General features: G+C 43.9%; 1 protein-coding gene across 1 annotated transcript in view; it reads left to right on the top strand.

Annotated features, from left to right (window-relative positions):
• Positions 1 to 16,414, top strand: part of LOC148098038 (uncharacterized) — a 57,434-nt gene that overhangs the window by 24,047 nt on the left and 16,973 nt on the right. The window contains exon 2 of the mRNA XM_087830871.1: positions 7,656 to 7,743. Within this exon, the coding sequence (XP_087686997.1) occupies positions 7,656 to 7,743 (88 nt within the window). The remainder of the gene's footprint in view (positions 1 to 7,655; positions 7,744 to 16,414) is intronic.

Genomic DNA, 16,414 nt, shown 5'->3' with positions numbered 1-16,414 from the left:
GCCAAAGACAAGTTGTTCAATGTGATAGGATCAAAATATCTTCAGAAAATATGTGGCAGGAAGTGCGCTTCTGTGAAGATGCAAGTAATCCAAACACAGCTGCAGATCTCTGCGGGCAAGTCCGTTATGGGCTACTTCAGCTCGGCAAGTAGTAGACGAACCGGCTCATCGGCACATCGCGTGCCAGCGCTCGATAAACTAGCTCAAGGATTCTGCGTTTTCTAACGTTTCCAAACAGAAAGGGGAAATCCAAATTGTCCAAATTTGTGAACGCATAAAATTTGTGGATGCTGTAAATCTAACTTCGTTTAAATGACACACAGTATGTGTGTCATTTAAATTAAATAAATATTAAATAAATTAAAATAAAATAAAATAAAATAAAATAATATTAAATAAATAGCCAAGGAATTGGTGACTTTAGCCGATCAGTTACTTTGCGACTCAGTTAACTCAGATCTGTAACTCAGTCTGTTACTGACTCTGTCACTTTGTTACTCTGCTACTCAGATATTCAGTGACATCTTTGCCTTGTGACTGAGCACATTAAACTATTGGAACTTGATTTTTAGGGTGTGAACCATGAAATGTGATGCCTGTTGTTGACATCCTGGATCTGTCGTGTTTTGCCCATCTCTCTCTGCCCTTGCTGTCTATCATCTCTCAAACTGCTGGAGCTCTTCATTATTATAAGCTCTTCATTCAGTTTTACTCTTTGCTTGGAGCTTGACCACTTGGCCTGAATGCAGTGACAGGTATTTTCATGCTTTCACCCCTGAGCTGCTCTGTAACCTGTTTTGATGCTAATAAAACCAGATTGCACCACCCATCTGCAGGAACAAGACGTTGGGTAATATCACTGACAGCGCACCCTGCCTGCACCCTGCCTGCTGCTCATTGGTTCTCCTGTGTTAGATCTGCGGCTGCTGATGTTCTTCGTAGTGTGTTTTCAGAGGATGCTCTCAGCACTTGTTCTAAGAAACTTTGACTGTGTGTGGGACTTTCCAGCTCAGGTTCAGGTTATGCAGATGAGGTCGATGGCTCAGTTTCACGTTGTAATCTTTTGCTTTTGACGTCAGTCTGCCAGAGTGATGACGGTGATTATGTTTCTCTCCTATACACAAAATATGTGCATTTATGTTCGTGTTCAAAGCCAGAGACCATCACCTCTCATCCTTATCTGCCTTGTTGCTATGATTCATCTCGTAACCCAGGTGAACACTTCAAAGGCACGCTGTGCACACAGATATAGATGCATATACGTAAGCATGGTCGGTTACGTAGAACGTGTGCGTTTGTGGTTGTTGAGTGGGCTGCTATCTCTGACTCATGCTCCTCTTTTCATTGATGATCATGGCAGACAGCGCGAGTGCTCCTGTGAGGTCAAAATCAACCAGGAGAGGAGAGTAAAAACGAGAAGATCCAAATTCCAGCTGTGAGTATTCCTGCATCGAGGTTGTTTTGTCTGCCGGCTCCTATTTAAAGATCAAAGTATCGTGTTCGCTGCTGCACTGTTTTCCTGTCCCACCGAGGCAACGTGGCAGCAGGGTCTGGGGTCAAAGTGCACGCGTGTTTGTAGGATGCATCCTCTGAGAACAGCCGTTTTACATCATGTATCTGTGCATGATCTCAGCTCGTGCTCATTGCCTTTGACTTCTCAGCACCGCTCAGCGACTCGATTTGCCTCACACAAATTTGTTCCACTTTGTTTGAGAGGAGCTCGTGTGGTGGTTGTACTTTTCAACAAGCTGCAGCAGAGAAGAAGTCAGTGGGTTTTTTTTAGTAGACAGTGGTTACAGAGGTTCTGCTTAGTGGATTTTATTTCCGATACATAACAAATAAAACATACAGTCACGCCATGAGCTCTCTTGTATATTGTGCGTGCATAAATTTGGTCCATTGTCCCCAAAAGAGATCTTTTGAACTTGCAATATATATTTTTAATACCAACAGAGGTCAAATGTATCGCAGTCTCGAGGGTCAGTCAATAAACTGCAGCTTGAAGCTTCTGAAACAAAACTTTCGGCATTCACTGTTCCTGCGTTAAATCTACTGGTCACTGAATTTGAAGAATGTTTTTATTTCACTTTGATCTGAAGCTCATTTTCATACCCAAAGGTGTCACTTCAGGAAGATGTCCATTTATAGGTTTAGGCGAAGCTGCGGCGTGGGCGGAAGCGAGTACGATCACTGAGGTCGCAGCAGCGAGAAACCCTGAATATAATGCTGTTTCCACATCGAGTGTTTTTACCAAGAACTCTATAAGATTTCCTCAGTATGTGAAAATATAATCATCAAATGGCATCAAGCCGTTTCTATTCGATTTCATTTTATATACACTTTTACTAGTTGGACGCCTTGTAGTTTCAGAAGTGGCTCAATTCTTTGTGTAGATGGATCCGTTTTGGTTCGTAGGGAATCACGTGGTTACTGCGTGACAACGTGAATCTCCCGCTCCAGCAGACCCCAAAGACGCTCTGCTGGGATCTGGCGACTGTGGAGGCCATTTGAGTACAGTGAACTCATTCTCACGTCCAAGAAACCAGTTTGAGATGATTTGAGCTTTTTGACACACCGTTCGATCTGGCCAAAGGCAGCTCAGATCGAATGACACGGTCAGCAACGATAGCAGGTAGGCTGTCATGCTCACTTGGTATTAGTGGAAGAAAATATCCCACACCATTACACCACCACTATCAGCCTGAACCGTTAATACAAGCAGGATGGATCCAGGCTTCCGTGATTGTTTATGCCAAACCATCCGCCCCTCCCTGAGCCTGGTTCTGCTGGAGGTTTCTTCCTGTTTAAAGGGAGTTTTTCCTGAGTGCTTGCTCATAAGGGGTCATGTGATTGTTGGGTTTTCTCTGCATGTGTTATTGTAGGGTCTACCTGACAATATAAAGCCCCTTGAGGCGACTGTTGTTGTGATTTGGCTCTGTATAAACAAACTAAATAGAACTGACCATTCGAATGACGCAGGAGTTCTTGATACTCATTGTTTTTTGTTACTACAGCCCAACTTCTTCAAGATTTGATTTGTTGTGTTCTCAGACGAGTCATTCTGTATTATTTGATTGTAACTGGTGGTCGTTACCTTCCCATCAGCCCAAGCGGTCCAGCTTTTTTCAGGCCTTTCTTTATAAACCCCAGGGATGAAATCTAGCAGGGATGCATCAGTAGGCTCTGAACCGAGGAGGGGTCGTGGCAATGGTCAATTTGCACATAAATCCTCATGAAACTGGTCTAGATTTGCTCTTTTACTGTTTATTAAGTTCATGAAGTTATTTCTGAAACAGAATAGTATGGGTTGAGTCTTACACGTATTTGTTTTCTAGATGAAATGAACTGTTCCATGTTTGAATAAATAAATATTAGAGTGTTGCCAGGTTGACTGTCACTCTTTAGTAATTATTAGTTACTACTAGTTACTTGAAATCACACATTTAAATTGAGCAGCGCAGTCCTAATTGCACTTTGTGCAACGAAACCCAAATATGTCTCAGGCTCACTTGATACCCATCTGTCTCGTTTCCGTTCCACCCTGAAATGAAAATGAGTCTCTCTCTTTTTCCTCTCGACGTGCTTTCAGTAGGTTGGTCCTTACGGTGGGAGGAAGGCACACAAACCCTGAGATAACCAAGAGAGAACTATTGTAATGAGTGTCAGCGTTGGTCTGTTTGGCTATGACTCAAACTGCCGATGGTTTTAACGACCGTTCGACGGCCTGCTGTGGGGTTTTCACCTGAGAGTAGTAACGAGTGGTGATGTGGAACCACGCACACACTCGCAGTTTCATTCATCAAATATTTCAGTAACACATGCAGTGTTGGCAGCGCTCACCTCAGCCAGTGCTTTCATGTCTTCGTGAAAATAGACGATGTAGAGAATTAGTCAGAAAGCACGACTGACCACAGTATCGAAGCGTACTTATTTAGTCAAGAGAAATACCCCGATGGGGGACTTTTACCTGACTGCATTTAATGGGAAACACTCTCCAAAACAGCTCTTTTAGAGCTCTGCTCAAACAATCTTAATCATCGTCCAATCGTTTAAATATTTGCTGTAGTTTGGGAGTTTTTGACGACCTCACTCTGCAGATTAGCGAAACGAGCTTTGGAGCTGCAGTGCAAATGCGGGCACTAGTTTGGGTGAGGATATGGTGGAGCAAGTAACCGCAGTGACTGATTGTGAGATGCTGATGGACTTGTCTGTCACAGCAAGCTGTCCTCAACAGTCAAACACTTGAAGCTTTGGATGAAAGTTTCATTTCTTTTGCTTCACATGCCAACACTGTCACGCTGCAGCAAGGTAGGTGGATTATGTCTGACTAGAAATCTGAAAGAGGATTCATCAGAATTACTGGAACCAATGTTTAATTCCTCATTTTTCTCTCAGTGTTTCTGTTCTGATGTTTGATAGCAGCGTCTTTCAGTTGTGTTCACTGTACTCACTGTTACATTTATCCAGGTGGATTAGCAGGACTGAATCGAATGTGTCATCTCTGACTTGATCTTAAAGGATTCTTATATATTTAAACATTAAAATAACCTTCACAGCAAACCTCAGACATGAATTAACTGCTTGTGAAAGTCGTGGACTTCTTTCAGAATGAGGCGTTTTCCCTTCATTTTAGTGCAGCTGTTGGAGTTTTAACAGTGAAACATGAGAAATGTGATGCAGGTTTATGTTATACAGCACTGTTCACTTTTAATACAGAACAACAGATGTCTGAGGGTTTGTGGAGGGTTGCTGTGTGCTGAGATAAAAAGCCACATAAGTGAGAAGGCAGGCACAGTAAGAAGATTGAGAGAAAAGCCCTGCATGTCAGTGTGTGTGTGTGTGTGTGTGTGTGTGTGTGTGTGTGTGTGTGTGTGTGTGTGTGTGTGTGCTGAGTGCAGTCAAAGTTTCAGGCTGATGCCAAAAAGCACATTCCTGGCAGCTTCCAGAGCATCTGTCAGATGCACCTCAAGAACATGATGCAGCAGAACGCCCTGAGATTAAACCACACACACACACACACACACACACACACACACACACACACACACACACACACACACACACACACACCTAACCGCAGCTCCGAGAGGGCTGGGAGGAAAAGCAGGATTGTCATAGCATTGCCTTATTTAGCACTGGTGCTGATTGACGTCTCCCTCCAGCCAGTGATATGCTGACTGTGCCCTCCCGGCTGTGCTCATGTTAACACTGCATTACATTAATGCTCAAAAGTCACTGACGCTGCGGCACGTCCCTGAGCCAGCGGGCTGCTCTACATTTCACTCTCGTGCATGGCTGATATTCCTCTCTGTCAAACCCTGGGGATAAAAGTCTGAGTCCAAGGGCAGCGAGAACAATGCTACCTCTGTGCTGCTCTGCAACCAGGGCCGTGTGCCTTCTCCCTCAGTCCATCACACTCTGCAGGTTTGTCCCCTCGGTGTGGGAAACCAGCAGTCAGCAGCTCAAGTGTCAGCTGTTGGTCACAGGATTTCATCTTTCATCTGAAATTAAAAATTCAGTTGTGCAGAAAGTGAAACATTGTAATGACGTTACAGTCTTACAGCCTTGCACGCTCCCTCGACCTCTGGATAAACTAAGGCTTCGGTCACATGGGCCTTGAGATGAGTTGGTGACCCCTGGCAATCTGCAGTTGCTAAGGAAAAATGTGTATTCCCCAAGTGGGTGATGACTTGTTGCTGCCCCTGGGTGAAACTGCCTGCAAAGGCTTTGTTTGCACCAAAAACATCATTGCAGTTGCTTCAATTGCTATCAGATTGCCATGGTTGCCGGTTTACAACACTTGCTAGCCAGCCATTGAACGGTAGTGAAGCTTGAAAAAGTACAACATAAATGAGAAAGAGCATTTTTCTTCAAAGCAAAGATTGCAGCTCACCGCCTAAACCAGCAGATTTCAAAAGGTGCAACTTCTGATTTGAAGGTGAATGGTCTCCATTTTTTTTTACCACTGGTAAGTGTTTGCAGAGAAGTTGGCATCTTCCATGCAAACTACAGGCATCTGTGGCAACCCTCTAGTGACCCGAGCAATAATAAGGATGTTCTCAGTGTTTTTGCAACCAATTTCTCCAGGTCCACCGAGCAACCTCCCTGAACCAATCCCCAACTGGTCAGTTGTCAAGTGGCAAAAGTTCCCCAGTGACTGGTTGTTAACAGGAAGTCACTGACCAGTCTCTAGGCCTCTGTGGTTGGGAAATAGCAAATTCCCCAGCAATTTCCTAGCAACCTCCAACTACCACTTGCAATAGATCAGGAAAGCCATATTCTTTCCCGAGCAGCCGGTGGTTCTCAGCTGGTCTCTTGGCCCATGTTCAATGGCGCTGCTCAACCTTCCGGGGTGGCTGTAGCTCAGGTGGTAGAGCAGGTCATCTACTGATCAGAAGGTTGGTGGTTCGATTCCTGGCTTCCCTTAATCTGCATGCCAAATATCCTTGGGCAAGATACTAACCCCAAATTGCTCTCCGATGCATCCATCGGAGTATGAATGTGTGTGAATGTCAGTTAGAAAGCACCTAGGAAAAATGTGCTTGTGTGAATGGGTGAATGCACAAGTTGTGTAAAGCGCTTTGAGTGCTCAGAAGAGTAGAAAAGCGCTATATAAGAACCAGTCCATTTACCATTACCTTTCAGAACCTTTGACAGAGGATGCTAGCAAGCAGTGCTTTTAGGATTGGAGTGCTAGTGCGTTGCGTTTGTTCTGAAAAAGAAAATATATGTGTACACATTTGTGTGAAGTGCTTAATAAAGTGGCAGATTGATTTCATCCATCGATTCTGGACTCTGTGTAGCAGCCGCCATCGTGTTTCCTGGAGCCAGACTTGCTGCTGAGGCTATGCTAGCTAGTGGCATTCCTGAACCCTTTGAGTGCACAGAAACATACTCGTGCTAATTTGCTGGCTCTGCCTGAGTTTGGATCTTCCTGTTGCTCACAGCGGGTGTTCTTATTGTTGGGGTTTTCTTTTTATTATTGTAGCGTCCCTACATAAGGTTAGGTTTAGTGTCGTGCTGTCGTGAGCTCACAGAGTTATGGCTGCTGTCAGTTTACAGAACCAGGCTGTTCTGCCTTTAGATGATGTTGTGCAAAAAAAGGAAACTCAAACTGGAGAACAGCTTAGTTTAAGCTTCACACGTGTTCTCAGTGGAAGCATTTCACTGCATATCTTACTGTGTATGTGACAAATAAAATTTGAATTTGAATTTGGAAGTCGTTCTTTGCTCTTCACCTGCTAGCTTAAGCTAAATCTTTATTAAGCCTGTCCAAAGGTCCCCACGTTACACTCCGATGAGTCATGCTTTATCTCATCACATTTCCATCCTAAACAATTTGCATCATGTGCTTTAATGGATATACGACCCAGCAGCAGGGAGGAGGTTAAAGGTCCGAGCTGGTGATTCTGTCGAGATGTAGAGGAGAGCTGTGTCATGAAAATCATCTGAAGAGAGAAGCCGATATATGATTCTCTTAATCTGATTGCGTTATGTGTAATTCATTCAGTTCTTGCCCCGTCTGTGTTTATTTATGTTGAATGGCGTTTATGTAACGTCTGCATCGTTTTCAGCGACTGACTGCTGATCACTACAAAGATGCTGTTTCACAGCGACTTCTTATGTAACCGTGTGGTCTCTCTCTCTTTCTGCAGACTCTGCTGGAGGCAAATGCATGCTGCAGACGCCTTTTGGGCTTCAAATCAGCAAATGGCACTGGAACGACGCTCCCCTGGCTAAAAGGTGTGTGTGTGAGCGTCTTTGTACGATACGCTTCTTGTAATCATGTTTCCAGTTCATTAAACACCAGGATGGTTTCATGGTTCAACCTGACGTGTGTTACGTCTTTGTGATGAAGATGTTTACCTGGCTGTGGAACGAAAAGAATGTGTGTGTGGGCGAACAGCGTGATCCCACCTGTTGGGAAACTGTGTGTATGTGTTCCCGTGGCCCTTACACAGCATGCCACTCCCTCACACTGTGAACTTTGCCTCCTTACCACACTGCGTGGCCTTTACAGCTTAGCTTTGGGTGTGTGTGTTTGCCAGCATGCATCACGTGAGCTGGACAGGAAGATGAGAATGTTGAGAGGTAAATTGAGGGAGATGAGTGACAGGAGGAAACGAGGAGCATCAAATCTATTGTGTTGAGGGCTTGTTTTAGTGGGTGTTTACTCTGAAAGAAAGGAAGTACATCAAAGTGTGTGAAGCTTTAAAATTTATCTTGAGCTGTTGGTGAAGTGACATGTATACTAGCAGTAAAACATAGGTGTCGGGTTTCCTGCAAACTGAACACAGAGCTCACACAGTTGGCACTATTCACACGTCCTCAGTGCCACACATTTATTTTCTCGCACAGTGAAAAGAACAAATTCATAGGTGGTAACGTCGACACTAACAAGACAGAGCAGGCAGCGTGCTGCAAAAGCAGCAGCGAGTGATCCTCACCAGCCAGGAGAGAAGCACAAATATTTCATCTGTTGCACTGGAGTTTGTTCCCATGCATGCTGGTCGCAGTATATCACAGCTGAGAGCTGTGGTTACACATACAGAGGGTTTCAAACACGCCGTCTGATCCCCGTGTCGACTTTGTTCCTGTGTCATCACCAGAGTGTTTGTCCAGAATCAACACTGGAGCTGATGTCATCTGTTAGCATTAGCCAGGAAGTTAGCTAATGCTCTTAAAACATCACGAGAAAACCAACTGGAGTAACCTGAATATGGCTAACATGAAACCCAGTATTATAATATGTTAGTTATAGCCAGTGTTGGGGAGTAACAGAATACATGTACCGCCGTTACGTATTTAAAATACAAAATATGAGTAACTGTATTCCGTTACAGTTACCGTTTAAAAAGGTGGTATTTAGAATACAGTTACTTTGTTGAAATAAATGGATTACACGGCGGTACTTCCCTGTTTCATATTGTGGCGGGTCAGGACTGTTTGGGTTTTGTTTGACAGCTACGTTCTGTTGTTCCAGGCAGGTTACGGTTGCCATGGTTACAGGGTGACGCTCTCTCTCTGCGTGTTTCCTGGGTGAGAGAGGCCTTTTTGTTGTTGTTGTGCTAAGCTAACAGGCAGAATGCTACAGGTATAGCTCTAAAGAATGTAGCATCATAGGCAGTGTAGTCCGTGCTGCAGGGAGAATGGACTGCCATACACGTTATGTGTCTGTGAGCGAGGGAGGGAGAAAAAGGAAAAGTACGAGCTGTCATCGAGCAGAAACGGGAGCTGGAAGCATGTAAATATAATAATAACCACTGCAGCCAAGAAGAGTGCCTGACGAGCCCAGCTGTAAGTAAGCTATTAAGACTCGACTGTACACCGTGTTCGTGTTTTCCTCCAAAAACAATAAGTTCTGTTGGAGCAGCCTTTCAACGCCTCTCTCTGTCTCTGCTAGCAAAGTTGACCCAGACAACAAAGTAAAGCTAGTTTTCGGCTACGAGCCGACACAGAACCCACCGTATTAGCCAGAGGTCCCTTTACTACAGTTCGGAGCCGCGGACCTTCAGTAACAGTAATAAATCCCATTCATGTAGTTGTAAACAGCATGATAATATATTAAGTAATCCAAAGTATTCAGAATACGTTACAGAATACATTTTGGGGCATGTATTCTGTAATGGGGTACATTTTAAAAGTAACCTTCCCAACACTGGGAATAGCTCATAGATTAATAAAGAAAACACCTGAAAGTCTCATTATTTGTTCCAGAGGAGACTTTTCTATCAACAAAGGCCTTTTTTTCCAGTTTCCTACAAAGTCCAACCCTATGACATCACAACGTTACAGTGTTGATCCTGGACCAGCGTTGTTATGGTGATTATTAGGAACAACACAAACATGCATATATATCAGATACACAGTTTTAAACATGCTCCAAATCATCTATCAACTATTCTTGATGCATTCCACAGCTCACTCCACCTGAATAATCTGACAAGTGCGAGCTGGTGTTTCACAGCTTAATCCTAGAGATTATATTTGTATAATGAGAGACAGCATTTAGAACTGCCAGGAAATATACAGTCCATCTATTGTAATATACCGTTTCACCACAGGGCTGAGCCTTTCAGGTAGTTTCAGGTGTAAACGTTAAAGCGCTGACTCTGCTAAGGATGATAAACACTATATGAGGCTGATGCTAACGCTAAATTAGCACATTGAACAGAAGCAACCTGGGCTGACAGTGATCAGCAGATATTAGCTGTAGCTGCTAACACTATTTGGGATTGTATTCATGAACAGTGTGTGTTCAAAGTAGACGGTATGAGAGATGGACCCATCCATCAGGTCTGAGAAATTAACGAATAATTTACTGTATGTAAAATGCTAATTTCAGCTGGTAGAAAAAAAGCCCCTAAAAACTGGTTGTACTAAGATTTACTAATGTGCTGGACTCGCAGAAACTGTTTTGGCGTGTATAAAAGTACTGCCAGTATTTACAAGATTATGTAAGAGTTTCAGTTTTATTTATACAGCGCCAAATCACAACAACAGTGTGAAAAACTCCCTTTTAACAGGAAGAAACCTCCTGCAGAACCAGGCTCAGGGAGGGGCGGGGCCATCTGCTGTGATTGGTTGGGGTGAGAGAAGGAAGACAGGATAAAGACATGCTGTGGAAGAGAGACAGAGATTAGTTGCATGTATTTGTGTATATGAGTTCCTTTCTCAAGGTGAAAATATGAGGAGAATATTGAAATCATACATGCAAACTGTGTGACACCCCCACCCTAACCACGCCTACTGTAGCTTTTCAAAATCACCTATAGACCTAACCGCACCCATGGCTGCTGTTTGAACATTTACAGATCTGAACTGATCTGTGCTAATGAGCACAACTCGCCTTCTTTGCGATGGTGTTCTTGTCTCAGCAGATTGCCAGTTGGTTTTGTTCTGATTATATTCCTATAAAAAAGTAAGCTGACTTTGTGCTTCAGATCTGTGAGGCCGGCCTGAGAATGTGAGAAGTTGATGTGAATTTCAGTTTAATTGAGTTTCTGTGTATGCACTGTATATTTTTTTACATAACTAATACAGCTAATCGCTGTATTATCACAAACAGATTTCACGTTAATGCCGACTGGATTGTATTTTGCTGCTAACCGACAGCAAACAGACGGATTCGGCCTTATTGGTATCTCATCAGCATCTCGATGCACCAACTTCGCTTTAAAGATGGTTGCTGACAGTGAGAGGTCACAGACGTCTTTGAAATAGTTACTTCACAGGTAATGAAATCACAAGTTGCTTGGACATCGGTGCAATAATGTGATGGTGTGGTCTGATCCACTGTTTCCGTGGTGCCAACGTGAAATTAACGTAAGCATCACCGTTCGCCTGTATTTCTGTTTGAGCGTGCCCGACACATCAGTCGGCTGACACCTCGGAGCGCTTTTCATTTCAGTGTAAGAATCAGGAAAATCATGGGACTATGATGGAGTGACACAGAAGTGGGTAAAGGTTCAACGTGAGCGCACGGCTGCACAAACACACGTATGTTCTGTGTACACACACAAAGGGGCAGCTGTGGTGTGCAATGATGACTATATCGAGTCTGCGTCATGCAATTTACGACTTCCCACCATCGAAACTGAATTCCAATGGAATTCCGGATCTCCAAGTCACTTCCTTCTGTGTACTCGCACCTGCCACACGCAGCCCACGCTGTGTGCGAGCGAACCACAGGCATGCTTCTAATGCTTCATGTAGGGTTCTGTTATTTGAGGACGCAGCATTTGTCTGCAGTGTGGCTCAGAGCTCTCTCATGCAAACACTTTGCTCTAAAATCCCGAGTGCAGATACATAAGATGGGATAGGTGGGGGTTAGCCTGTGGAGTCACAGATCGTATGATGACACTTTGAGTAGTGTTGCACTATGACTGATAGCACACAGACATGAGGCAGTGTAGAGCCAGAGAGGCTGGAGGGGAGAGGAGTGAACGAGCGTGGACGCAGCAGGCGGTGAGTGTCGGCGCTGTGTGTGACTTATTGTTCTGGCTGTACTTCTCAGGTTTACACAGCTTGTTTTATGTAATTACTGAAGACTCTAAATTCTGATTAACTTTCTTTCCCTGTGTGGATCAAGTACTTCTTTTGCTTGAGTAGGATTAACATCATATCCTAAAAATATGTTCCAGTATTGTTACCATCAAAAGACACCAAAACAATGGCTGATATGTAGAATGACCCCCTTTCACATTTGTGTTTTATTACTTATTGATAGATTCACATGTTCATCACTGAAGCTGTGACTGAGGTATTATTACACCTGTATGTGGACACGCCCACTCCAGCGGGAGCTACTGAAAAATAGGCCATGAGTGTGTTTGGCTTAGGACGAATTGAGTCACGCAGTTGGGATCAGTTTCCTCCAAGACTCCCAGTTTGAAGTCTCGTCTTTCACACTGTAAACTTCTGATGTTTTCCTATCCCAGAATTCATAGCACAGCCCTGCTCAGTTTCCAACAATGGCGGCAGCTAGTTAGTTTTAATATTACTCTTATTATTCTTTCTGGGTCACAAAATAAACGTTTAACATATTTTCAGGCGAGAATGTAGCTGTGTAAAGCTCAAATATCTGCTCAGTTTATCAAGACACCACATATTTTCAAAAAGCGCTCTGACGTTTTCGGAGACGTCTGTTAGCCACTAGCTCGATAGCTAGCCGGGGGCTAGGCTAACTAGAGCCGTGAGAACACCGGACTCCCGGCAAACCGTTTTCTGACCCCCGTGGTCTATGGCTACTCAGGTTAAACATGATATATAAGTCACTTAGATAACTTAAAATGTTATTGTTTGGCTTTTTTTAGTATTTTATTTGTTCCTGAGTAAATCGGTTTGGCTGAGATTAAAGTTATAGTTTTTACACAGCTGAATAAACATCAAGCAGACAGCTGATTATCAGAAGTGTGAGATGCTCGAGAATTTACTCCGGTGTCCTGTTATATTTTAGATAGCAAGGAGTTTATTAAACTTCACCGAAACAACCTGCAAATTTCATTAAAATGTAATAAACTATCATCTTGTCTTTATTTTTAGTTAGCACATACCTTAAACACTTAAAGCTGTAAGCTAATGATAGTTATATAAGAGCAGATGCTGCTGGTGCAATAAGCGCTGCGCTTCACGTCCAATGATCTGATTAGTCGACTATCAAAATAATTGTTTGTGGCAGCCCTGATGTCCAGGCTGTTGTGACACCATCACATGATGGATCACACTATACAAAGGCATGGTTCATTAACAGAAACACTGGAGGCAGAAGGGCTTTCTCACACAGAGTATGGTAGGTCTGCATTAATGTACCGAGCCACAGAAGGCTTCAGTGTTTGGTGCACCCACCATCCACCCCAGCAGCACCTTCTGCAGGTTCTTATGCTGATCTCCAGTCACGCATTTCATCCATGTTAAAGAGTTGCTTCAAACATCATCCACTTGTCTTTCTTCTAAAGGAAAGCAGAGCCATGCAGCAAAGGGCCACGGCTCACATTTGAACTGTTGCCCTCGCTCTCAGCCATTCGCTCATCCCAGTGAGCTAAACCGATGCCTCGCTCCTAAATGTAACTGATAGAAACCAAATTTGGAGACGATGCTTGTTTTGTACATAAGTGGAGGATGAAATAGCTAAATGGCTGTTCTGGAAGTTTTTCCGTTTCAAGCTGAGATCCGGTTTTCCTTGTGGAGGTCGTGTAGTCGGCAGTGCAGTGAAGAAGTTCTCGCAGCATTTTCTCTCCCCTCCTGCAGTCTGTGAATGACTGGGTGTGGCGCTGCTGTGTCTTTGCCCTGCAGTGCAACAACATCCCATTCAGGGGAACTTGATCCCTGCCTACAGGGGAAACAGAGGCGATTGGCAGCTCTACGTCTTCATCCTGTTCTTCCATTTTGTTTGCGCTCTCCGGTACGTGTGCATGTGTGGACACAGCCTCATTCCATCAGAAGGTGAATCTCTGCGGGAGTTAAAGCAGAGTTCAGCCTCATTAGTGAGAAACCCGCTCATCGTGTGCACGCGCTCCGTTCCCTGTTTCAGACACACACTCTTATTGAGGTCTGACCCAGCCGTGTGTTTGTAGTCATGGATCATGCTCTCTAATTGGAGACACAGCATATGTGCTCCTGCTCTCACCTTCTCCTTGTACCAGCTACCAGCTGTGTTTATGTTTACTGTGGCCCAGATACTCCTGGAGACAGAGCGCTGAGGCTGGGACACGTTTGGAGCTGGATGTCAGGCATGAGACCCGACCGAGTGAATTAACATGTGTTTCTGCTAAAGCTGGTCTTCCCTCATCATTAGTATCATCCACTCTTCCCCTAACACCTTCTGTTGCTCCAGTTCCCAAAAAGCCTGCTGCAGATCCCAATCATGTTGAATATCAAACCTGCCTTTATTTTGAAAATCCTTGAGAAAGTTGTTTCCTCCCAGCTTCACTCGTACCTCAGTGAATAATCTCTACGAACAATTTCCGTCACAGTACAGAAACTGCTTTGTTAAGGATCACTGATGACCTCGTCCTGCTTGATCTTAGCGTTTGATATTCATAACACCCTCCTGAGCAGATTAGCATCCACTGGCATTAGTCACGCCTGCTTCACCTCATATCTCTCAGACCGCACCCAGTTTATCCAACTTCAGTCACACTCTTCAAGTCTCTGTCCTGTTTCTGCTGGTGTGCCCCAGGGTTCAGTATCAGGGCCTCTTTTATTCGACATGCTCCCTCTTGGTCATATATTCCAAAAATATAATATCAACTGTCACAGCTCCAAACCGACTTGTTTAAACCAGCTTACTCACTTTAATACAGATTTTACTTGTTGTCAGTTTTAATCTACAGTTTCATTGATATCTTTTTCTCTTTGTAAGGTGACCTTAGAAACACACTCTTCAATAAAATGGATTATTATTATTTCCTTCTTACCTTCTTTAGCAGGTTGGACGGATAATGCTGAAGCACAATCCACAGCAACACTATTTGACTGTTTCCATAAACAAACATAAACATGACCAACAAGGGATGCAGATCATGGAAATGTTTTTTCACTGCATGCCATGAAACCTTAAAGTCACTTTATAGGTGAACTGTGAACATGACCCTTCTGTAATAACATGTGCTCTGCATGAAGTGTTGCTGTGTGGGACAAAAAACAAATCCATAAAAGCTCGTTTATTGCAGGAGTTCTAAAAACAACCCGCGATAAGTGAAATCTGCAAAGTAGCCAACTTTATTTTTTACAATTATTGCAGATGTTTTAAGGCTGTAAAACCCCTCACCACACACTTTACACACTTTTGTCAGACAGGCATGAACATTTTCACACTTTTCTTGTTTAAACTCTCAAAGTTCAAACCTTGTAGAAAAATAAGTCCAGTATTATAGAAAGAAACCAAAGGAACCTGCAGGTGACGACGTTTCGTCAACACTGTTGTTTGTTGGGAGAAAACTTACAAACGTACAGTCCAGCACTTCAGAGTCACGCTGCTAGGATCGAAGATTTATGTAAATTAGACAGGAGACACAAGACTGACAGTGGTCTACAGCCAATCAGGACGCAGAACACAATGTGCTGGGACAAAAACGTGCAAAATTGCACAAAAAAAATCAGCGAAACAGCGAGGCCGCGAAGGTGAACCGCGTTATAGCGAGGGAGCGCCGTTTATCAAAGTGAGCTCAGGATAACCACACCATCAGTTTCAGTGCTGCTGTGTTGGCTGCTTCCAGGATGATCTGTAACTGAGTCTCATTCACACACACACACACACACACACACACACACACACACACACACACACACACACACACACACACACACACACACACACACACACACACACACTTTTAGTGGATGCAGCCTGGGAAGGTCCAGGCTCACGGATATTTCAGACCAGACTTTGTATCAGGGGTTGATCCACAGCAGCTCAAACTATAAGTTTGGCGTCTGTGCTGCGTGTTCCTGTCATTCCCCGTGAGCACGACCCACGTCACCAACATCCACCATCACACCATCCAACAGCCCGGTGTCCTGTAAGAGCTGCAGCTGTCTTGTGAGTTCTCCTTGGCGCTCTCAGGACGTTTTCCATCGAGGTTAAAGGAACGTGATAAGAGAAGGTCATTTTGGCACCAACCTCGTGACCACATTAGGATTAGACGCTCCTACATCAAAAACAAGTGTTTGTTTAGCAAAGATGGGGAACTTGCCAGGTTGCTGTTTGCAGAGCTAGATTACTTTGGAGAGACAGAAGGACCTGTTGGTTGCAGTTGTGTTTCAATGCTGTGAATGTAGCTCTGGCTGAACTTCACTGTTTACATGAGAAAAAACAAACAAACAAACAAACAAACAAAAACACTATATTGGATTTTGTGTCTATTTCATTGATATTTGTCTGCAACACTGAAGCCCTTGAACAGTGGTAAGG

The sequence above is a fragment of the Neolamprologus brichardi genome, chromosome 17 (assembly GCF_056152115.1).
Source record: "Neolamprologus brichardi isolate AB-2024 chromosome 17, ASM5615211v1, whole genome shotgun sequence".
NCBI lineage: Eukaryota > Metazoa > Chordata > Actinopteri > Cichliformes > Cichlidae > Neolamprologus > Neolamprologus brichardi.
Note: the sequence above shows the minus strand (reverse complement) of the source record. Positions and strands in the feature narration are given on the sequence as shown.